Raw genomic sequence first — 25,585 nt, 5'->3', positions numbered from 1 at the left:
AAAATTTTAAAATAAAAATAATTGAAATATGTTTCCTCCGTATCTAAAAGACATCAAATTTCTTTCTCTCCCGCGAACATTCCCCCCCCCCATTAACAATTCCTTTTCCAAGGTTGTGATAAAGACTTTGTAAAGAAATTTTGCTTCTACAGGGCTGATCCCCTGTAGTTTTTCAAAGATTGTGTTAGACCCTCTCCAAAGGTGGCCCAAGCTGACTCCAGCAGCAGTGTCTGCTCTGGCAAATAAATAAGGTTATTTGAAGGACCACTACCTCTAGGTATTTTACTATGATATACAGTGCAGTAATCTTCTCTGTATCATTAACTTTATACTGCTGGAATGGGACCCACAAATGGGCCATCCCCAAAATAATATAGACAATAATAATAAGATGTTTTCTCCCAATAACAAAAGTCACAGCTTTGAGTTTAGCTGCAGCTGATAGGTCTTTCTGGAGGTTGCTGCTAAAAAGGGTAGCAACATGTTGGCAGTGATTGGATTAGCAAGTAATAAGAAAAACCTGGGCAGCAGGCTCAGCCAGCACACTGGTCACTTGATCACAGCCCTTCCACTCATGTGATTATTCTATTTAAACTATAAAAAGAAGTTATAATGCTGCACCTATACATTTAAATCAACATACAACATTTTATGTAAACCAGTGTCCTCTTTTTTTTTCTTCCTTTTTGTTCCCAGAACCCACCCACCCCCCAGCCAGAGTGGCCACTGGCCAAATTGGCTAGAAGATTCTCGAAGCTGTAAGCCAGAACGACGTTTCTGAGGCCTGCTCAGAAGCTTTAGGTATATCACGTATCGTCCTCAGAGGTCCTTGCAACAGCAATGCCGGGCCATGAATGTCAAAGAGGTGAATGAAAAAGATACACAGGTGCCCAAATTAAGGTGCAACATACGCAGAACTCTCCTAAGATATCTTTAATATAAATCCTCCCACCGCATACACACATATCTAAAATCTACTCATGTCTAGAACCGTGTTTCCCCAAAAATAAGACAGGGTCTTATATTAATTTTTGCTCCAAAAAATGCATTAGGCTTATTTTCAGGGGATGTTTTGTTTAAAATCATGTCATGGTTGCTGCACAATGGTGGATGGTGGGGTTTCACTTAACTGGAACTTATTTTTTTGGGGTAGGGCTTATATTACGAGCATCCTGAAAAATCATACTAGGGCTTATTTTCAGGTTAAGTCTTATTTTCAGGGAAACAGGGTAACTCTAATTTAGATTGCATCCCCTTAATCTGACTGATAAAAAACTAGGAAGGGAATTCCAAGGTGGTGGTCATTTCTTTTTCTGGGAGTGTACTGTTTTTCTTATTTTATCCCCCAGATTTGGGAAATGCTAACATATTGTCCCCCTTCATGGATTGCTGCCTTGTTGTGGCGAAGGGTATTGAGCAATTCAGAGAAGCTATGGGCTATGCCGTGCAGAGACACCCAAGATGGACAGGTCATAGTGGAGAGTTCTGACTAAACACGATCCACCTGGAGCAGGAACTGGCAAGCCACTCCAGTATTTTTGCCAAGAAAACCCCATGAACGGCTAAAAGATATGACGCTGGAAACTGGGCACTTCAGGTCGGAAGGCATCCAACATGCTACTGAGGAAGAGCGGAGGACAAGGACAAGTAGCTCCAGAGCTAATGAAGTGGTTGGGCCATGCGGACACGCATGGAAGTGAAAGGAAAGTCTTATTTATTTATTTATTTATTTATTTATTTATTTATTTATTTATTTATTTATTTATTTATTTATTTATTTGATTGATTGATTGATTTATATCCCGCCCATCTGATCTATACGAGCACTCTAGGCGGCTAATGGTTGTTGCAGGTTTTTCCGGCTCTTTGGCCGTGTTCTGAAGGTTGTTCTTCCTAACGTTTTGCCAGTCTCTGTGGCCAGCATCTTCAGAGGACAGCACTCTGTGCTCTGATGCTGCAAGGAAAAATACTTCTGATGCTGCAAAGAAAAATACTTCATAGGAACCTGGAATGTAAGATCTATGAACCTTGGTAAGCTAGATGTGGTCAAACAGGAGATGACCTCACCTTGCCAACAAAGGTCCGCATAGTCAAAGCTATGGTTTTTCCAGTAGTGATGTATGGAAGTGAGAGTTGGACCCTAAAGAAGGCTGACCACCGAAGAACTGATGCTTTTGAACTGTGGTGCTGGAGGAGACTCTTGAGAGTCCCCCGGACTGCAAGAAGAACAAACCGATCCATTCTAAAGGAAATCAACCCTGAGTGCTCACTGAAAGGACAGATCCTGAAGCTGAGGCTGCAATACTTTGGCCATCTCATAAGAAGACTCCCTGGAAAAGACCCTGATGTTGGGCAAGAGTGAGGGCAAGAGGAGAAGGGACGAAAAAGGATGAGATGATTGGACAGTGTCGTCAAAACTGCCAACGTGAATTTGACCCAACTCGGGGAGGCAGTGGAAGACAGGGGGGCCTGGCATGCTCTCATCCATGGGATCATGAAGAGTCGGAGACGACTTAAAGACTAAGCAACAACAACAACTTATTATCTCCCCAGTCTGGAAAAGCACCAGTGTCTCAGAGAAAATTCAGTGAGGTGGTAAAGGAGAAGACCCCCCATCTGACTGGGCCATCAGCTCAGAAGAATGATTCTTTGCTCTTAATTGAAGAAATGTCTACATCACAAAAGCTCAATGTAAGATCACCATTTTAAAGAAAGCCTTGTCATTACTGAAGCTTTCTTAGTGTGCTAAAGAGGATATATCCATTAATCACTTCTTCTCCAAGATGAGCTGTTTGTCTATGCATCTGAACTGTGGACAGTTGCATCACAATGGCCAAGGCTGAGAGGCCAGCTTTGTGTTAATGAGGCCTTATCTGCTCAGAGACTCTCATCAGCCCAGGGGTTACTCTCAGTCCAAACAAGGCATTGTTGAAAATTTCATGTTTTAAATCCTTTCCCAGATAGTTAAAATAAAAGGTTTCTCTTACTCAGGAGCCAAGGTTTTGCTGCCTGAGGTGAAGGACAAGACAAAAGGGTGCCCCTTTCCCCTGCTGCCTGAGGTGACTGCTTCGTTATATATAATTCCAGTATAATACCAGGCTAGGCCTCCCTCTTAGCAATTATAGCCACAGAATTTGGAAGTTAACTTTTTGGAACTGGAACTGCCAAGATCCCCCAATCAGCAGGGTCCTTTGCCATGCTGGCTGGGAGTTTTAAAGCATAAGTAACCTTTTTGAGGGCTAAACAGTCATGCTAGCAGGTCAGTTCAGCATCTGTGGTACAAAACATATTATGGAGACTGGAAGTGTTATTTGGCTTAAACATCTTAAAGTTCTTGGTTCAAATTTCTTGTCAGCCATTAACTTAGTGGGCTGTTTGTGGGCCAAACTATGTTTTACAACAGCAGACATTTGTAACAGCCACCTACACTTTATTTTTAGGAATAGAAAGTAGCTGCAGAACAGTAAATTTTACTGGAAGACCACATTCTGTCCAGTGCTGCATAAAAGGAACATGTAACCTTTAAAAAAGGAAACAACCCAAAACTAAAATTATTTTTACAAAATGAGTCCAGAGGACTTCACAAAATAGCAGAACAGTTTTCTAGGGGATAGCGTTGCGATTATTACCACATATGTATGCATTATATATTTATACTTCATTTGTGTTGCCCACATTAATCTTTGAGCCTCAAAATGAAATCTGAAAGGCATGCTAGCTTGGTTAGTCATGCCTTGGTTGGACTGTGATTCAGAAGGCCTGGGTTCAAATCAATACATGGACATGGAAGGTCACTTGTTGCGGGCTGGGTGGCACCTGTGAAACCACACCTTAAATATTTCACATACCTCAGAATCCAACCAGGGATACTAAGTCAGCATTGACCTGAAGGCACAAAAGACACGCAAACTGCCTTCTTTCCAGCATTATACCATACATATTTACTCAGTGGTAAGTCTCCCTGGGTTCAGTGGGGCTTATTTCTGAACAACACTCTAGAATCAGAATGTATATAATATACAGACTTTTAAAAACAAAATAATAGCTACCATTCATTTTCAGAGTAGAAAAATCTTTATAGAATAAGCTTTGTCTACATAAATAATTTGAACATTTTTCTCAGTAGCACTTCTTTCACTGAAAGTAACACTGAAAAACCTCCAAGGTTAATAGAACAACTTTCCAAAAGCTTCATGTGAAACTCCAACCCTAAGCTAAGACACAATGGACTTTGGTAAGTAAATACCTGTCCCTCCTTCTTTCATATTTGTATTAAGACCATCATGGATCCAAATACTGATATGTATGCACACACATCCACAATAGAATTGTGGCAAGTCAAAAGGCCTGGAAGCTTACTCAGTGCCAAAGCACCTTTTGTTATAAAAATACAGGTAAATGACCCACAATGACTAGAAAACAGCTGAAGCAGGTAAGATTACTATAATCTAGAACTATGTGTCTGTGAGAGGAAACAAAGCAGAATAGCAATCAAATAGTTTGAGAAGAGACATGACCAGGAGCAACAAAATTTGGCACTCTAAAAAGCACTTTTTTGCATAGCTGTCTCTCTTAACAATTTAAGGTTAGGCAGTGGGGAATTCAGGGATGTGGTGGTGGTGTGGGCTAAACTGCAGAAGCCTTTGTGTGCTGCAGGGTCAGAAGACCAGCAGTCGTAAGATCGAATCCACGCGACGGATTGAGCTCCTGTCGCTTTGTCCCAGCTCCTCGCCAACCTAGCAGTTCGAAAGCATATCAATGCGAGTAGATAAATAGGTACCATCTCGATGGGAAGGTAAACAGCGTTCCGAATCTAAGTCGCGCTGGCCACGTGACAACGGAAACTGTCTTTGGACAAACGCTGGCTCCACGGCTTGGAAACGGGGATGAGCACCGCCCCCTAGAGTCGGACATGACTGACTAAAATACACGCAGCTGAACCTACTTCCATGCATGTATTGCTTTGAAGTATTAAGGCAACAAGCCAGACCATAAACAATGTACAGTACTTGCAGTAATATTCATTCCAAAGCTTGGGATGCTATTTTTTTGATGCAGAAAGCAGCAATCCATAAATTGAAATAGAACAATGTACATAGCCTGGAAGGAGATATATAACTCGGCAAGTTAATACTGATTCAGATGGCATTTTTCAGAAGGGAGGATTTGGTTTGATCACTGTAATAACATCCTTTGTCTCAGTCAAAACTGGCGCGCGTGCACAAATCCCATATTTTAAAAAAAAGCCACACCACTTCTTAAGAGTCTGAAAAAGTGAAAATTAGTCCTGGTGATCACTGCCTGAGTTCTTCTTGTGCGCTGGTTCTGTGGCTCTTCAGGCTTTCTGTCAGAGGCTTCCTGAGAATGCAGATCGTTTAATATAAACCACCATGTTCCCTTCTGGAATTAGATCAGAGAAGTTGCTTTGAAACAAAGCAAGGGGACGTCCTGGAGGGGGAAAAATAATTGGGGATGGGAGGCAGAGACAAGACAGAACAAAACAAGTTCAGGAAAAGTAGCAAAAGGAATTATCTGTGACACAGCTTTGAGAGTAAATGAGACACTGAAACACTGCAAGAAGTAAAAATAGCAGGGCTAGCTCTGACAGTATGCAGGGTGAGGTGGAGGATGGCAGAGGGGCAAATTCTGTCCTTCCCCACTGGAAGAGCTGCTACTGCCTGGAGGACCACTGTTGCCCCTGCCATCTTGGGCAAACCTTCTTGTCCCTTTTTTGGGTTGTTTTTTTTTGTCCCACCTCACACTTATTCTGACCTCTTGCCTTTCAGAAGATGGCCATCTCCCACAGATGGAGAGGGGTGATCTGTATGGGTCCCAGCCCAGGAAAGAAATTGGGAAACTGCAAAGTTGCCTGGGCAAGCTGGTGGTCATTGTGCAGGATACATGGGTGTTTTGTAGTGATGGTTGTTAAGAATGGAGAACCATCAAGAGATGGAGAGGGGAGTCAGGCACCAAAGCACTCAGGAAAGAAGGGAAACTAGGAGGGTGAATGGGAGATAGCTAGTAGAGAAGTATCCGAGGCAAGTGCTGCAGAAGAAGCATTTCCTCTGTGCACAACAGGATTCAGTCAGCAGAATGAGCAGAAGACAGAAGGCCGCCTAGAGTGGTCAATATGACCAGATAGGTGGGGTATAAATGGAATGAATGAATGAATGAATGAATGAATGAATGAATGAATGAATGAATGAATGAATGAATAAAGAAAGAAAGAAAGAAAGAAAGAAAGAAAGAAAGAAAGAAAGAAAGAAAGAAAGAAAGAAAGAAAGAAAGAAAGAAAGAAAGAAAGAAAGAAAGAAAGAAAGAAAGAAAGAAAGAAAGACAGAAAATTGTCTGTGGAAGGAAGGAATTGCCTATGAAAGGAAGGAAAGTAGACAGGGCGATAGACTTGCCTTGATTGTTCAGAAGGATATGATCATCAAAATCCCGTCCTCTCTCTTAACCTCTATTTCTTTTTCTCAGTCTTAAAAATCCTGGATGTTTCACTCCAACTTTTCAAAATTATTGTTCATAAGCAGTTAGAGAATCCTCACTCTCCTCCTATTTTTGTTTTTCTGGGTACCATAATGTTTTCCTCCTCTTTCTCCATCATGCGGTTGCACAGATCACTCCTCTCCATCCATGAGTACTCGGCCATCATGTTGCTGCTGCAGTAGCCTTCCTCTCTCTTTCCCTCCCTCTGCGGTGCATCTCAACCTTCTCCTTCCCTCCCATGACTCTGGTGACCTCTTTCTATGCTCACACAGCATCCTCTTCTGCTTGTTTTGTTGCTGCTGTTCCTGCCGCCATCACCAACACTGATCACTTTGTTGTGTCCGCCATTCAAAGCTGTTGGTGAATCTTTAATGAGGTCTCATGCCCAATATGACCTGGGGAGTACAGGACATAGGGTGGCAGACTGCACACACGAGAATGGGCAGATAGATGGCAGGCAGTGGCAACGCTTCTCCAGCCTGGAGCATTTGGGCTACTGCAGCAAAAGAAGGTGTTCCATCTATGGCTCTCGGTATCCAAATGTCCCAGCAATCTTTCTTTATGCTTTCTCATAGGAGTACACAATCAAGAGCAAAACCCATCTAATATTTGCTACAGGATGGTGCCAAAAGCACTCATTCTCTTGGGTTTATCCCCATCCTGGCCAAATACTTTGTAGGGGGTACAGTATTTCTACGTGTGTAATCAAAAACTAGATAACTAGTTAAGCAGCTGGCATAGTATTACAAATTTCAAGGTATTTTCAGGGTAGGTTGGGAGATTCCCTGAGATTATCAGAGATATACTAAAAAAACACTCTGCATTCCTCATTAAAGGCTGTAGTTAAAATCTTGTAAAAGCATTAGTTAAAATCAGATAATTAAAAAAAATCATGCTACTTCAGTGAAAGTCTGTAATCAATGCTAATTGCCTTTGACAAATCTGTCATCTGGCAATTTAGGAGGCTGATAAAAGAATGTCTTAAATATGATTGTTATGAGTCCAGCTGTCATTTTTCACCTTTAATCTAAATACCCAGAAATAACTCTAGTCATACTGCACGGATTATATAAATTTTCTAATCCACATCTTTGGCTAATGAACAGTGAACATATTTAATGGGGCAGAGTAATGAAGATGTTTTATGGCCCCAAAATATTTATGATCTGACTTTGGACAAAAAGATTTACCATGAAAGAAAAAAAGTTAGCCCAGTATGATTGAAAATGTGCTACTGAGTATAACTCATTTACTTCTGAGTTTAAGGAAGTTGCATTCCGACATCACCTAAAGAGCTACATGCTGCACTTAAGTGAATCTTGAATATGTCAACCAGACTATATATTAGGAAGAAACCAGAGGTGTTTTTTAAAAAAAATACTCTTACCTGTCCATGTCCTCCGTGGAGTGATGATGAAATGTTGACATTGTGGATGGGAGCTGCAAATGGATGCTGCTTCCTCTGGGTTGTGAACAGAGAGCATGCATCCCAAATGGCGATAAGAAGGCCAGCATTTATAGTCTTCGGCATCCCTGCTCTGGAATCCCTTTAAGGCAACATAATCTTGGCAGGGGGAAGGAAAGGGAAGAAGAAGGCAAATTATTATTTTTGCATATGCAGCACAGTTGAAAGCTAAATGTTTCAGACAGAGTAATGTGAAATAGAAGCAAGAGTTTGCTGAACGGTGTTTTGCTTTCATGGCTGGGCAATCTCCTCTAAAACCGAGGAGCTGTCTTTAGATCTTATGTTTTGCTGAAGTTGTGGATTCCTGAATTGGCAGGGGTTGACTATATGACCCATGGTGTCCCTTTCAGCTCTCCATTTGTACAATTCTTTATTTGTTTTATTTATTTATTTTCACTTTTATACTGCCCATCCGGCGTATTACAACATATATAAATTCTCTTATTGATCTCTGGCAAGAACATGCAAAATCTGATGTGAATCTGGTTTCTTACACACATACTTGATGCCCTGGGACATTCTGAAGATATGTTAACAAAAACATACTCCACTATATCAGCAGAAACAAAATGGTCCTGCTGCAATTCTAAAGGGCACATATATGCACTCCACAAGCCAGTGTGTGCATGTACCCCTGAGAATCGTGGCAGCAGCACTTTGTTTCCCAGAGAGGAAAGGACTGGAAGTTACAAACAGGACTTCAGCCATTTTGTTCTTCTCTTTATGACAAAAGGCATCTATATGTAACCCCCTTTCAACATTTCCAGCCAGGCTGAAAAGTCCAACTCAGTTTCAGCCTTCTGGTCTGTAAACAGGAACTGAGCTTCCTAGCTTGGAAACCACTAGATCGCCATTCCATTTATCATATTCTTATATCTTATCATTAACCTGAGATAACAGCAAAAGAAGCTTATAGGCCTGATGATGAATGCCCATAGGCTACATCCAATAGGCTCCCAATCTCTAGCGCAGAACACCTGTACAGTGGACCCTCGACTTACAGACAGCTCGATTTACAGACTTTTCGAGTTACAGACTTCTCTGGCTGCAAAATTTAGGTTCGACTTGCAGCCTGAGAATCGACCTACAGACCAGAAAAAAAACAAAATGGAACAAAAATGGAACTAAAACGGCCGGTTATGGGATTAATCGGTTTTCAATGCATTGTAGGTCAATGGAAACTCGACCTATAGACTTTTCAACCTGCAGCCACTGTTCCAATACAGATTAATTCCGTAAGTAGAGGGTCCTCTGTATAGTTGTTTTTACGTGTGGGTGGAGCTTTTTCTCACGAGCAGAAACCCTCTATGGCCCAGAGTAACTGATTTCAAAGTTGAGTTCATAGAATCATAGCATAGTGGCAAGCATAGTGGCACTCCTGCTCAATGCAGGAGTTGTATGGGTTAAGGTTCTCAATCTTGGCTTACTCAGGAGTTGTGGACTGCAACTCCCAGAAGCCTTCACCACCAACTGTGCTGGCTGGGGTTTCTGGGAGTTGCAGTTCAAAAACATCTGAGTAACAAAGGTTGGGAACCTAGGGGTTAAGCTACCAGTATACATGAATAGCTAGTTGATACATCAGTATTAAGTTATAAGTCATAGTCCTTTATATGTTCATATGAATGGAAATATAAGAAGAGAGGAAGACATTAAATCTCATTCAACAGCCTTTGCAGTCAGCTGGCCTTTATCCAAGGAAAACAAGCTGGGCCAAATTCCCATTGAAATAAATTAGATTTACAGTGGCCATGACTCGTTCCCTCTATCAGTGTCAGTGGAACATATTTAAACATAACTCATTGTCTTCACTGGGAGCACTTGAGCAGATCCTCTAAAGACTGACATAGCTCACAGAGGTTAAATCACCATGTCAAGGGTTTATAAGCATCATGTAAAATCTGTACCTTTCAAATAAGTAGTTTTTTTCTGCAGATAAAGTCCCGATTTGTACAAATGCAAAACTTTCTGAAATGCTCTCAGGGTTTCATTTGCTCCAAATCGCAGATTACCTATGTTTACAGGGGGGGAAGCAACATGTTTTAAGAAGAAAGAAGCTGTTATTATTTAAATTATTTGTAAATTTTCATATTTTCACATACCTGTGGCATTCAGGATGTCCTTCAGAAGGGGTTGCAGAACAAAGGGGGCAGTATGTGGTAAGAGATAGGTGAAGAAATACCTACAAATATATAGAAAGACTTGCATATGTGGATATAGATATATATGTTTAGAAAGGCTCAAGAGCTGTGTAATTTATCTTCTGGACTCAAGTACACGAGGGGCAGATACTGATAATATAAAGATTTTTTTCTAAAGTCTAATGGTTTCCATGTCTCGAATCCAGTAGTATGTTGCAACTAGAGTAGGCACATTGAATCAATGGAAGTTACATAAGTGTTGACTCATCAAATCACCACTGATTCAATGGGCCTGCTCTAGTTGTAATTCAGTACTGAATTTTAGCTTTTCATAATTATGTCTTTCATAATTTTGAGGGCTTGACCTATGATTTGTTAGCAAACTAAGATAAAAGTTTCTTTTGCAGAACCAAACTGGCCTTTGGCAGCAAATACTGGGGTTGACTGAGAGTCAAACTGAAGCCCCTACTTCAGTTTTAACCTTTCCTTTGGCCTTTCCTTGCTGGTCTGTTCCTTGCTCAATAAGAAAAAAGGTCTCTGAGTAGCTTAGAAGAATTTTTCCCTCCACCAGGAATTGCCCAGGCGCATCAGACTACAATTATCTAAAGGTCATACTGACTGTGGATGGTGGCAGCTATACTGCACCACATTTGAAGTGTAAGGAACAGCTTCAACAAACACTACACCTGATGGGCCTTCTTTCGTGAAACAGTGCTGCCAGATGTCCCTCCCAACATTATACAAGGTCCTAGGGAATCTCTCACGCTTCATTTTGTGTGAGACAACTACAGTCGTGCCCCGTTTTACGATTACCCCACATAATGACGAATCCGCTTATGGGTTTTTTCGCTTTGTGATGATCGGTTCCCTGCTTCGGGAACCGATTCTTCGCAAAACGATGGTTTTTTAAACAGCTGATCGGCGGTTTCAAAATGGCCGCTGGGTAATTAAAATGGCTCCCCATTGTGTTTAGGGACAGATTCCTCGCTATAAAGGCAGCGAAAATGGCTGCCGTATGGAGGATCTTCGCTGGACAGTGAGTTTTTAGCCCACTGGAATGCATTGAAAGGTTTCAATGCGTTTCAATGTGCTTTTTATTTTTTATTTCTTTCTTGGAATGGATTATCGCCCTTAAGTGAGGCACCACTGTATCAGTTTGAGCAGCAGCAAATCCATTTTTTGCTTAAATCTGAACTGCTTGCCAGTTAAACCCTGTCACCAAAATTCTAGTGAAGGTGTTTTCCTTATTCCTCCTCCTCATCTGCCCCTTTCCCTTTTGCATTGTTTCTTTTTTCAGTCTATGGGCTGGGATTGTCTTTTTAATGATATATGCAAGCTACCCTGCAAGCCTTTTCGGGTGAAGAGCAGGGTAAAAATGCAAGAAACAAATAATTCCATCCCCACCCCTTTCCTAAAATGTTGTGCATACCTGTATGCATTGAAGAGATTTTTTTTCTCATTTATCCCTTCACATCTCTTATGCATGCCACATCTGAGAGAGAACCTCTTTGTGGGGAACTCGAGGGTGCAATCATGATCCAGCTGGCATGATGGTTCTTTGGTGCTCACATCGTCCAAGTCGGTGACTTTCAAGCTTCCATTCACCATAACAAATTGCCGAGTCTGGAAATCCAAGAGGACAATGGAACCTAGAGGAGAATTTGCCAAGTAATAGAGCAGTTCTACCAGATCCAGGCAAATCTGAAAAGAGAGGAGGTGAACACAGAGTGTTTCTGAGTTTTTGAATAAGAATAGAAGTGACTAGAATAGAATAGAATAGAATAGAAGCAGACTAATATACAAATATACTGTAGTTTATACATAACAGAGAAGACGGAGCAAACCTGTTTTCTGTTGCTCCAGGAGGGTAGGACCAAAACAATAATTCTGAAGAATACAAAGAAAAAAGACAGAAATGGGAAATAACAAAGAACAGGAAAGATATTGTAAGCAAAATATATAAATTACAGTGGTGCCTCGCTAGACGATTGCCACACAGGGCGAAAAACCCACAAGATGATTGGTTTTTGCAATCGCTATGGTGCCTCGCAAGACATTTTTTTCTATGACTGTGCTTTTTTTTTTGAGACCGATGATTCACAAGACAAATAAATTTCATTTATTTCACAAGATTTTTTCACAAGATGACGATTTTCGCGGAATGAATTAAATCATCTTGCAAGGCACCACTGTATTGGTACAAGCAGAATATGAAACATCCATGACAAAAGATTTGCAGCAGGAGGATTTGGGTAAAGAAATCAAAAGGGAAGAATGGAACAAGATATGGAATAAAGGAAAAATGAAAAACATGTCAGTAAGAATCAATTGCTGCAGGGTAATATGGAAATGCTATTTTAACACCTGTTCAATAATAACTTTAAATACATAATAAATAAATAAAAACTATCATCTGTATGTTGGAGGTATAAGAACGAGAAAGGGACATATATGCGTATGTGGTGGTTTTGTGAAAAAAGAACGAAGGAATGGAGCCTGGTTTTTAATGAAATAAGAGACATAATAGTAATTGACATACAACCATCTCCTATGATTGCTTTACTGAACACTATTAATGGTAAACAAATAAAGAGATTAAAAAGGATTTAATTACCATAATGGTAAGTGTGGCAATGCTACTAATTGCAAAAAAAAAAATGGATATATGACAATCAGATTAACATAGAAGAGTGATACAGCGAAATGTGGAATATGGTAAATAATGATAAATTGACGTGATATGAAAATTTGAAGATGTATGTTAATGCCTCTTCATTATAAATTCATCTATAATTAATTTAAGAAGAATATGGAATCCATTTCTAGAACACGGCTTGACTAAAGGGAAGGGGTACACACCAAAAGAAGAATCAGTGTATTTCTGGAGATATAAGAGGTGGCATGAATTGTAAAGTCTTGGAATCTAATCCCAAAGGGGAGGGTAGCACTGGGTGGAGGAAAAAAATATATAAAGAGTGATATTGTATAAGAACAGTGGATTTTCATTTGTCTTTTTTGTGTTTGTGTGTTTGTTATAATATAAAAAATAATTTAATATTTTTTTAAAAAAGATTCCCATTATGAGAAAGGAGAGTCCAATTAATCTCAGAAACAACTTCCTTATGCTTCAGGATTCTGTGACAACAAAACAGACTATCTGGGTGAAATTCACTGGAGGTTTTTAAACAGCATTTGGAGAGAGACATGTCAATAATGTTCAAGCTGTGGATTTCCTACATTGGCAGGGCTCAAACTAGATGATCTTCAGAATCCCACTTCTATAGTTCCATGGCTCACAATATTTTCTTGTAAAGCTCTGTTGGTGCATCAGGGATCATGTCACTGGAAAAGGCTTAACACTGCCTAGAGTGGTCGTATAGACCAGATGGGCGGGGTACAAATCAAATCAAATCAATCAATCAATAAAATTAATGCCTCTAACGGAAATGTTCATTTTCTGAATTTTGGGGTGCATGCAGTTTTGTGTGCAACTTGTGTGCATCACAAAATAGAAAAACACACTATTTCATTAGTGGCAATCTGCTGCCGCCACTGATATTTTTCTGGTTGGGCTAGTGCTGGCCTATAGTTTGATCATCGTTCCTAGCAAGTTCAGGTCTCTGATCTATAAGTAGCCAAACTATCCTAAAGTTTGCAAAAATACAGAAAAATCTTTAGCATTAAAAAAAAGTGCCCTGGGTAGCATATCCCTGCAAAGAGATGCACTAAGCATGCTGTATGAGGTGAGCAGGCAGCTATCTATGTGGGACAGAGAACCAGCTGGAGAGCAGAGTGGAGTGGAGTAGTCTGGGCAAAAATGTGGCTGGCTGACAGCCTGGAGGACTCCGTATTGCAAAATTTTGTTGCAAGTTTCACTTGTTTTGGCATGAATTCCTGGTTGCTTAATCTTATTCTTCCAAATCCTTCAAGTCTTGTGTTAGAAGGGCAGGCTGGACCAACTCCTTAATTTACTCATCTTTTTTTCAAAAAGGCTCAAATTTCATTAAAATACATGCAACTCCAAGTCCATGATTGTGACTTTTCGGATTACAACCTGTTTCTCTTCCCATTTTGGAAAGCCTTTTTAAAAATATATGTTACAAGCCAGCTGGGTTTTGCAAGAATGGATATCTTAAATATAATATAAAAGAATAAGTTTGCAAGTTTTTTCCTCTCCTTGCATTACAGTTATAAAGTCAACCCACCACCATTTTTTGCCCATTCTTCCTTCCAACCCATTTGTGATTCCATAAAACATTCTTAGTGAAAGTTCCAATACAATTTCAAAGGAAATTTGCCAATGCAATTACGAAGACACCAGAACCAAGATTATGAAAAAGTCTTTCCAAATGCAAACAAAAAGAAGGTCACATCTGCCGTAGCTCGTTGAAGGGGCTCAGTTTGGGGTCTAAACACTGCTAAATGATACCCCCTGGCTTTTGTTTTCTTACTTTAAATCTCTCTTCCCAGGGGGTTTGCAGAAGATTAATCATCTCCAAAGGAGTTCCCAACTCCAGCATGGTGACCACCTTCATCTCCGGAGCTGAGCTCCTATCATAGCACCGACCACGCAGCTGTCAAGAGAGAAAAAGGCAGAGGTTGCCGTATAAATAGAGAGGTAAATGCAGGAGTCCCCTTTCTAAATGAAAACAGCATTATGCACTGATATGGGTGGGGGAAAGGTTAATTAAGATTTATCTCTGTCCCTCAAATCTCTAGGCAAAATCTTATCAATTAGTTATATCAGTATAAGTGCAATGGCATATATCATAAATACAGTACTACTGTTACTGAATAAGTTGTGGAGTACATTAACTCACACAACTGGCATGTGACAAGGAATATAAGCAGTGACATGTTAACTCGTAGCAATGTAATATAGCAGTTTCTGTCACTGCACTCACACAAGCCCTAAACGGCTTGGGCCCTGGATACCTGAAGGACCGCCTTCTTCCATATGAGCCTACCCGGCAGTTAAGATCTAGCCAGGGGGCCCGTTTGAAAGAGCCGTCCCTCAAGGAGATAAGAGGGTTGGCTTGTAGACAAAGGGCCTTTTCGGCAGCTGCCCCCAGACTATGGAATGCCCTCCTGACTGAAATTCGTATGGCGCTGACATTGATGACATTTCGGCGCCAGGTCAAAACCTTCCTGTTCCAGAAGGCTTTTAATTGAAATAACATCAACTCTGGGTCCTGATGGCAATTTTAATTGTATTTTAATCATTTTATCTTTTATTGTATTTTAGTTGAATTTTAATTGTTGTAAGCTGCCCAGAGACCTTTGGGTAGAGTGGGCAGCAGATAAGTTAAATAAATAAATAAATAAGTGTAGCTAACTAATAGGATTCTGGCACATGGAATTCTCCTACAATAAGAACACTCCTTCATGACTAGTTCTAAACATACTGATACTGGATGTAAACTAGAGTGTTAATTAGTCTGGTTTTCAAGTTGAATGTTTACCCACATGGAGAACAGTGTGTTTCCACAGTTTGTTTACTGTTCGCGCAGCCAAAAGTAATTTTCCAAAGAGGTATAGCAATCTGCTTTCTGTGACTTCCCTTCTCACCATCCTGTGAGTTCTATCAAGGCATTAACAGTAATTAAACCAAGAGAGTTTAGATTTCATTTGAAGAATGCAGACACTGCATGTCAATGTCAAGCACACCGATGTTGCTTGTCAAACTGCACTTCATGTTCATGATTAAACATTTCCAATTTAATTCCAAGTCTGACGCACCTCTGTGTTTATTGCTGACTGTGAAATAAAGGAATGCAGGCAGATAAGTGGTTTAGGTATCTGGCCGTGGAGCCAGAGATTGGGATTTTGATTCCCTGCTGTGCCTCCTTGACATGGGCTGGACTTCATGATCTACAGGGTTCCTTCTACAGTTCTAAGATGATGATGATGATGTTAGCCCAGTAATGTCAGCTCTGACTAACTGTTGCTCTCGAGGTTTTACACACAGGATTTTTTCCAAGCCAACTTTGGGAACCTTCTCGATTTTACCCTTTGTTTGTACAGTTAAATCCAATGAGAGCCAGGAGACTTTTCTGTCATTTTATCACTTAGTTAATCATTGGTTAATTGACTAAATACCCAGTGTGGTGTAGCGAATAGTGTGACAGACTAGGACTCTGGAGACAGGGATCCATTCCCCACTTGGTCATAGAAACCCACTGGAAAGTGAAACTGGTAGAACCACTCCTTAAATATCTCAGTCACCCTTAAAACCCTATTAGGGTTGATATACAGCACATAACAACGATTGACTAAATGCATGCATGTTACTGAAACCTAATATGCTTTTCACATACTAAAGGAATTGCCAGATGGTAGGTGTGTTAGTACAGCAAACATACACACAAAAAGATCTTGTTGGTCCTGTGACAAACCCAGACCTACTGGGATCTGCCACACAGTTACACTAAGCTGCCACCAACCATTCCCTATAAAAAGTCACACAGACCAGGGATGGATTTTTAAACAGTAAAAGAATAAGGTTTATTTTAAATACAAACAGGGTAAGTAAAACAATCAGGTGAATAAAATAAAGTAACGTGGCTTATTCTCACACCCACAAGCATACAGTTTGGTTCACCTAGAACCTTTAACTTAAAGCACAGACCCTGAACCCATCAGTTCTGGCTAACCCACAGACCCCTGAACCTTTCAGGTTGGTACTCTGACACACAGTAGTACCCTGTCAGACACCCAGACTCCCACAACAGCTTCTTCTTCCCCAGCTGCTGCTTCGTCCCAACCCAGTGTCTCACAGTCTGTCTCAGCATCTCCTCTTCACCACACAGGCATCACATATTTATACAGTACAGCCCCTCCTCCTGATGTCCCGCCTTCCACTCCCCATAGGATGGAACTTTCCCTCCAAACCCATGACAGACAGGTAACATCAGTGCTGTTATGTAACACCTCCCCTCTTTAAAAGTTGTTTTGTAGGGGGAAAGCTAACGTGCTTTTCACCAAAAAAACAACCTGTATAAAACATACAACAACAGTTATACATACCATATAATACTTACATATACTTACACTCCAAGTTAAACATAGCAAATAGGCATTTCAAACATTTACCATATGCATTACATCAATTTTACCTTTATTAATACAAACCAATTTAAAACCAGGTACATTTTAACTTTTTGTTCTCATTATATACATATAGTCCATGTTCTTTCGCCGTCTTCAATCTTCAGGTCTTCTTGATAAGGCGTCAGCAACACAGTTCACTGACCCTCTGACCACCTTCACTTCAAAGTCATAGTCCTGTAGGTTTAAAGCCCACCTCATAAGTTTGCTATTGTGGGTTTTCATTGTCTTTAACCATTGCAATGGTGAATGGTCAGTACACAGAACAAAATGTCTTCCCCAGATGTAAGGCTTGGCCTTCTGGATCGCGTAGACTATGGCCAAACACTCCTTCTCCACGGTTGCCAAATGTCTCTCACCTTTTTGAAGTTTCCTACTCAGGTAGGACACTGGATGCTGGTCACCATTCTCATCCTCCTGGCACAGAACTGCTCCTACCCCGCTGTTAGACGCATCGGTGTAGATGATGAACTCCCGGTCGAAGTCTGGAGCACGCAGGACAGGATAGTTGATTAACGCCTCCTTCAACCTCTGGAACGCCGCCTCACAGTCGCTGGTCCACGGGATGCGGTCATCAGTCTTCTTCCTCGTCAGATCGGTCAGCGGAGCCGCAATCTCGCTAAACCTCGGGATGAACTTTCTGTAGTAGCCCACCAACCCAAGAAATGATTTGACTTTTCTCTTGGTGGTGGGTCTAGGCCAATCTCGAACAGCTTCTATTTTGGCCTCCAGGGGTTTTATCATTCCTCCCCCTACCATGTGACCTAAGTATTTTATTTCTGGGCTACCCAGCTGACACTTGCTGGCCTTTACTGTTAGCCCTGCTGCACTTAACCTCTGCAGCACTAACTCCAGGTGTATCAGGTGATCTTCCCAGGTATTACTGAAGATCCCTATGTCATCAATGTAGGCCACTGTAAAGTCACTGAGCCCTGCCAAGGTCTGGTCCATCAGCCTTTGGAATGTGGCTGGTGCATTTCTGAGACCAAAGCTCAGGACTCGAAACTCATAGAGACCAAAAGGGCTGCAAAAGGCAGTTTTTTCTTGATCCCTGGGATCAATTCTTAATTGCCAATATCCCTTTACCAGGTCCAATGATGAGATGAACCGACAACCCCCTATGGTTTCAATCAGGTTGTCTAGCCTGGGCATTGGGTAGGCATCAGGAGTGGTTACACGGTTTAATTTCCTGTAATCGACACAAAACCTAATGCTCCCATCAGGCTTGTCCACAAGGACTATCGGAGAGGACCAAGGACTAGAAGAGGGGACGATTATGTTCTCCCTCAGCATCTCGTCCAGCTCCTTCCGCACCTTGTCCCTATAGGGTCCCGTTACTCGGTATGGGGATACTGCCTGCGGGGGTGCATCCCCTGTGTGGATCCGATGCATCACTCCCTTCACTATCCCCGGCTTGTTAGAAAACACCTGTTGATATTTACTAAGCAGCATTTGTAGTTCTTGCTGCTGGTCTTGGGTGAGTGCAGGACTGATCTTTACCTCCTCTGGGTTGTATTTTACTTCCCCTCTACCCTCCCAGAAGGGTAATTCAGCTTCCTCACTCTCAGCTGCTTTTATCGCGAATAAAACCCTCTGTTCCCCTCTGTAGTAGGGTTTTAGGGCATTCACGTGAACCACCCTCCTTGCGTGGTTCTCCTCTTGCTCTATTAGGTAGTTCAGGTCTGACATCTTGGAAATGACCCTATATGGTCCTGCCCATTTGAGCTGCAGCTTATTCTCTCTGCAGGGCCTAAGCCAAAGCACCTCCTCCCCTGGGTCAAAGTGCCTCTCTCTAGCTTTGCGGTCATACCATGTTTTCTGTTTGACCTTCTGAGCTTGCAGGTTTTCTGCTGCCACCTCTAGATTTCTCCTTAGGTCATTCATCAAGGTGTCTATGTATGTCACAACGTCTAGTGGGTCATCCTGGGTGATCTGCTCCCAATCTTGCTTGACCAAATCAAGGGGCCCTTTCACCCCTAAGTGTGCAGCAAACATGTCAGAGTGACCCCTTTTTAAGATCATGGGGCGATACTTTTCAGGTACCACCAGCTGACTTCTGATCCCATCTCCCCCTTTTGAGATATTTCTCAGGGTTTCTCTATATAAAATCCCCTTTTTCTCCAGAAATCTCACTGGGGTTTCAGGTGTTAGCTGAGCGTCAGTCACCTGTTCAAAACACTTTTGGAGAGTGGCGTCTGCCTTTTGCTCCTGTCCAAATCTGCTGTCTGTGGTTAAGGTTTCCACCACAGCTTCTGAACTCCCCTCTGCTTCCGTCTCTGGCTCATCATTACCCCCCTGAACTGTCCCTGTGGTGGCTTGTGAGCGTGTAATCACTAGCACCCGTTTCACATGTTCAGCCAGGTCATTTCCCACGAGCACGGCTGCTGGCAGAGTCGATGAAATCGCTATCCGCCAATCTCCCCTCCAGCCTTGAAAGTTGACAGGTACCTCTGCTACTGGCAGAGAGATTACCTGCCCCTCAATACCTGCTACCTTTATGCTCTCATTTGGGATTATAAACTCCCGGGGAATAATATCTGGATGGCACAGGGTTACCTGGGAACAAGTGTCCCGCAGCCCCCTATACTGACGGTCAAGTATTCCTACGTCCACCCCTGCTGTCTCAAACAACTGAGAATCTGTTTTTATCAGCAAGCAGCGCTTTACCTCCACAAGAGGACCATTTTCCTCAGCCTGATCAGCAGAGGTAGCTGTTCCAGACTGAGTAGCTATGGCAACAGGCTCCCTCTGTGACACTGAGCCTTGCTCTTTCTGGACACAGAACACAGCTTTTGGCTTGGTCCCACTAGAATTCTGAGGCACCATTCCTTTTAGCTGCTTTAATTTCTGACACTCTGAGATTAGATGACCCTTTCCCTGACAGAAATAGCATTTTCTGGTGTATTTTGATTCCCTCTCATCTTGTTTTGGTTTTCCCTCCAAAATCTGAGGTCTTGGTTTCATGTCTGAGGGCTTCCCTTCACCATGGGCCCCTCCCCCTTGCTGGCTTTTCCCTTTTATTCTCAAATCCAGCTCCTTTTGCTTGGCCTCAAACTCAGCCCTGATCTGTAAAATTTCTTCCTCAGCCCTAGCTTTTATCTCTTTTACTTTTTCTTCAGTCTTATCTCTGATTTCTTTTAATTTAATGTCTTTTTGCTGAGTATATTTTTCAAGATCTTGCTCACTTTGTCTGACCTGAGCCTCATACTTTTCCTTCTTTGACATTTCTTCCACTGATAAATTGTTAATAAACTTATTTAGGAACTTCAATTCCAATTGTACCAGTCTAATTTGGTGTTTCAGTTCCATCTCTTTTATCCTCATGGCCATTCCCCTTTTCTTGGCATCTGCCTCTGCCTGACAGATTTCAGCTCTTTCTTTTCTTCTGATTTCCATTTCCCTCACCCTCAGTTCATGCTGTTGGGCTAGGAGCATTTTTCTAAGTTCTGGGTTCTGCTCTCCTGTGCTGTCACCCTGCACTGAGCCAAATTCATCCTCAGAACCTTGGTCAATCTGGGGGTCTTTCACTTCACTCATTTCGGCCATCTGGCTTCGAGTCAAGGGCATAATCCCCCCTCAGAACAGGCTGCTTTAAAAAGTCAAGCCTCAAAATAAAACGACCACTTTTTTTTTTTTTTTTCCTTCTTGCCTCAGAACCAGCTCTCCCCAGAGATTGCTGCTGTTCTTCAGCACTAAATTTGCAACAGTATCGAGTCAGAGCCTACCCCCCTCTGCTGGGCCTCTCAGCTGGCAAGCTAGCTCGCTGTTGCTACGCAGTTTTGCCTCAGCGTTTTCCCGCCAAAATCAGGCTGCCTCAGAGCACCTTAATCTAAGTCTCCCCAGTTGGCACGTTCTTCTACTAGCGCACCTCCCCGTGAGGTACACCTAGAAGATTACCTACGCGCCTCAGACTGTCCCTGACTAGACCCCCCTTGCTCTGGGCACACTTGCCAAGGCTTTGCTGGACCGCTGGACAACTGGACCAGTCGTATCCCACACGCTGGACACCAATCAATGTGACAAACCCAGACCTACTGGGATCTGCCACACAGTTACACTAAGCTGCCACCAACCATTCCCTATAAAAAGTCACACAGACCAGGGATGGATTTTTAAACAGTAAAAGAATAAGGTTTATTTTAAATACAAACAGGGTAAGTAAAACAATCAGGTGAATAAAATAAAGTAACGTGGCTTATTCTCACACCCACAAGCATACAGTTTGGTTCACCTAGAACCTTTAACTTAAAGCACAGACCCTGAACCCATCAGTTCTGGCTAACCCACAGACCCCTGAACCTTTCAGGTTGGTACTCTGACACACAGTAGTACCCTGTCAGACACCCAGACTCCCACAACAGCTTCTTCTTCCCCAGCTGCTGCTTCGTCCCAACCCAGTGTCTCACAGTCTGTCTCAGCATCTCCTCTTCACCACACAGGCATCACATATTTATACAGTACAGCCCCTCCTCCTGATGTCCCGCCTTCCACTCCCCATAGGATGGAACTTTCCCTCCAAACCCATGACAGACAGGTAACATCAGTGCTGTTATGTAACAGGTCCCTTTTAGGATTACAACAGAAAATATGGCCTTTACCTTCCCTTTCAAGAAGGGGAAATGCATAGGAAGTAGACAAACAAGAAATCTTGGGATTGAACCTCATATGAGTCATTATCACTGGCATACCTAAAAATAAAAAGCCACTTGGCTTGAAGCCATCAATAATAGTTAGACCTAGTTAAGGTTGGGCGAAGCATGCTTCCCTCTGTTTCACAAGCAACTCAGTAAAATCCAGCTAAGCAGAAATATCACTGGCACAAAGTTATGTCAAAGTATAATGTGACCTCTCCAAACCTCTGCTTTTATGGGGGCGGGGAGCAAGAGAGACTTATTTTATAGACATAAAAGAACATGCCCTGTTTTGCAGAACAGTCTGTTATGGTCCTAAATGTTAAGATGTAACTGCAATGAATTAAATGCCAAAACTGCATCATTCTTTGCAACCAGTAGTGATCTGAAGGCATGCTCTAAGGCTGCAACCTTGCGCACAGTTACTTGAAATTAAGTCCCACTGACCTCAGACGGATTTCTCTTCAAGTAAACACACTTAGGATCACTTAGGAACCAAAAAAACTGCTAGGTGACAAAATAATGAGGAGGTGCAATTCTACTACTGAGCATTTTAAAAAGCATCAAAAATTCTACGTTCTGAACAGTGTGCATATAGCATGGGACTGTTAAGCAGAATGCAACCCCAGAACATTTCACATTTTTGTTAATCCTGAGCCATATGAAAATAATGGTGAAAACCATGGGCAGAGATCATTTTCGTTCCCAATGACCAGCTACATGGCATGGTGGGTGGCTGGTGTTATCAAGCGTGGCTCCTACGTAAGACCAACCCTGGCACAATCTTATCCATTTTCCCCCAAAAATATTCCCCCTGTGTTCAGTACGCCTTCCTCCCAGGTAAGACTGCAGCTTCAGTCGGGCACAACCCAAATTGGATTCCAAAGGATGGAGCACGGGATGGCACCGCCTCGAACCCCTTTTTCGGTGCAAAGGCGGACTACGCGTCCAATACACCGAGGCGCGCAAAAGACGCCCCGTGGGTTGCAAACACACACACACACACCAGATTAACTCCGTATTTTCCAGAGTCGCAGAACGGGCTGGCATTTGGGTGGATGCCCGCCCTCCCTCCTTTGCCCAAGGCCGGTATATCCTACGTGCCTTGACGATGCCCGGGTGATCGAGGCTCTGCATCAGCACCGCCTCTTGGAGCAGCTTGTAGGCAGCGAGGCGGTAACAGCCTCCCGGGTGCCCATAGCGCTGCACGCAGCGGCTCACGTCGTTGCCAGCCCAGTGCACGGATTTCAGGGCGATCTCCTCGCCGCTGGGCGGCAGAGTGGCCCTCAGCACCCGCTTGGTGATGCCGGATCCCACGAAGCTCACGCTGGTCACCTCCTTCAGAGCCGAGCAGCCCAACAGGTCCGCTGCCGCCGCCCCCAAAGGTGCGCGCCTTCGGGGAAATGCGCCCGCTCGGGCTCCGGCATCGGCGGCTGCCTCCAAACGGCTGAGATCCTGCTGCCGGCGCTCCAGCTCCCGCACCAAGCTCCGGGGCAGCGGGGAGTCCGAAAGCCGCCAAGGGCCCGACAGGACAAGGGCCACCGTGAGCAGAGCGGGGGTCGCCAACCAGGCGAGGAGCGCCTCGGGAGCCGGCATGGCGAGGGGCGGCGGCGGGACTCGAACCGGCGACCGAGCATTCGCCGCGCGCGTCTTCAAGGACGCCTAGCAGCTGGAAGGAGAGGCGGGGGGGCGGGTCTGCAGGGAGTCCCCGCCCCGCCCCCCAGGTGGCCTCTCGAGAGTCCCTTCGCCTCGCCAAGAGAGCAGGTAAGAGGTCCAAAACCTCAAAAGCTGCAGACGCCGCCGGCGCCTCTGTCTGCCGAGGGGTCGCCGGGTCCATCCACAGAGGCCTCCTTTGGTTATCGTCGCCTGCTTCCTCCTCTCCTACTGGAAGACTGAGCGTTTATCGTGGCTCCCGTGACTTTCCATGCGGCCACTTTAACCGCAGATGATCATTCTGGAGCCCTCGAAACGGAGTCTTCAGCCGATGAGTTCCTCTCTTTACTGCAGTTTTTGTCCCCATTTATTTTAACACGAAGGGTCAGTTGTACCGACCTGTACCGTTCGCTTCCCTTTCCGTAACCGAAGTGTTCTGCATTTTATGAGTTTCATGATTTCTGGATCTTTATACATTTGTCTTTGTACCACCTCATTTTTGGCTGGCTGTCCAAAAAAATTTCACCCCCTGCAATAAATCCTTATTTCAAGTGCTTTTATATTTGTCCTCAGTCTGCATCAAAGTCTACAGACCAAAGTATTTTTGCATTGCACTGAACTGTACAATGCACATCACCAACGCCAAATTTAAGATTTTATTGTGTGTTACAATGTTCATCTTTCAGAAGCTGCTCCGGGCCATCTCTGTTTTGCATTTTATTGCACAGCTATGCTCCTACAGTTCATTTAACCAAATTCCAGGTTACTTATATCTGTCAACACACTCCATGCATTTATTTTGGATCGTTAACTGCATTTATTGCTCTGCTTGCTGTTTAACTAACGACAGGAGACTTGATTTCCTTAGCATTCACGTTTAGAACGAATTGCTTTCATCCTTAACTCCCTTGAGTAATATTTGCAGACCATCTAAACTGTATCACCCACATATTGCATATTTTTGGTAACTTCTCCGTTGACAATGATGTCATCATTTGAATTATGGAATGTTTCTCTAAAGATGTTCTCTGAGTACATACAGTATTGAATGCAGTGGTGATACCACACATCTTTGACATCTTCATATCTCGGGTGTTCTGTGTCATCTGCTCTTCAACGTTCTCTGCAGCTGTTTCTTGCTAGTACGCTTCTCCCTTGAATTGTAGAGTCCTGAACAGTACAATTTGGGTTAAACATAGACTTTTCCCCCCAATAAATAAATATTGCAATAAATACTGTGCCACCCACAACCCCATGAGTTCAATACTGAATGCGTCAAACTGGGCTATTTGCCCTCAAATGCAACATCTCTAATACAGCCTCTAGATCAGGCAGCCATAAAGACCTTTGAGGCTCATTGCACAGGGCAGTGTATGGAAGAGATTGTCAAGGCTAGGGAAGATAACTCCGATAAAGAGCACTGTTCTGTGGGTGTGGGTGTTAATCAACTTTTTATGCTTTGTAGTTACGTTTCGGGAGGCATAAGAGTTATACAAGGGTTCTGAACTACATGGGGATCCATTGCCCCAGCACTGTTGAAGGGAGAAGTGTACGGGTTGCCAATTATACATGTACAATATCTCTTGAGTCAAGACCTTTGTTTATGAACAAAGACTCTCCAACTTTTTGGAGACCAATAAGGTTTAGAAAGACAAAATTATAAAACGTAAACCTTCAAAAGTAACAAGTTCCACTTGGCTGATTGTCCACAAAAACCTATGTGACATAAAACTTGTCAGACTTCAAGATCCTACGGGCTGTTAGATTTTTTAAAGGTATTGGATACTAAAATATATTTCTATAACTATCCTCAGTAAGTTTGATTTTAGTTTTTTTCTTCACAGTAATGGGGGTTGCAGCCTGGGTCAGACCCCCTTGACCTTTCAGGTAAAACTGTGCATTTAGAAAGCTGATGTGGTGCCAGTTTGGGAAAAATAGACACATGATGCTTGAAAGATGGAGCCCTAAGTGGCCTGTGGTTGGAGCAGTAGAGGAGATCACCCTGAATTTGTGGGTAGTTTGCTCAGCTTGCTCAGACTGCCGGGCTTTTGGAGAAGCCATTTTAAAGAGCTTGAGCATGTTCGAAGCCTGGCCCAAATTGG

The 25,585-nt window shown here is 42.9% G+C and overlaps 1 protein-coding gene across 1 annotated transcript; it reads right to left on the bottom strand.

Moving 5' to 3' along the window:
• Window positions 1-5,209: 5,209 nt before the first annotated feature.
• On the bottom strand, window positions 5,210-23,508 carry LOC110090554 (extracellular tyrosine-protein kinase PKDCC). The gene is made up of 7 exons (XM_020814208.3): window positions 22,935-23,508; window positions 14,544-14,666; window positions 11,522-11,793; window positions 10,054-10,133; window positions 9,859-9,963; window positions 7,877-8,053; window positions 5,210-5,448 (listed from the first exon to the last, which is right to left on the bottom strand). Exons 1-7 carry the CDS (start codon window positions 23,424-23,426, stop codon window positions 5,348-5,350), a joined length of 1,350 nt encoding a protein of 449 aa, XP_020669867.3. The 5' UTR covers window positions 23,427-23,508; the 3' UTR covers window positions 5,210-5,347.
• Window positions 23,509-25,585: the final 2,077 nt, after the last annotated feature.

This window comes from Pogona vitticeps, chromosome 1 (assembly GCF_051106095.1).
Source record: "Pogona vitticeps strain Pit_001003342236 chromosome 1, PviZW2.1, whole genome shotgun sequence".
NCBI lineage: Eukaryota > Metazoa > Chordata > Lepidosauria > Squamata > Agamidae > Pogona > Pogona vitticeps.
This window is presented reverse-complemented; position numbering and strand designations above follow the sequence as displayed.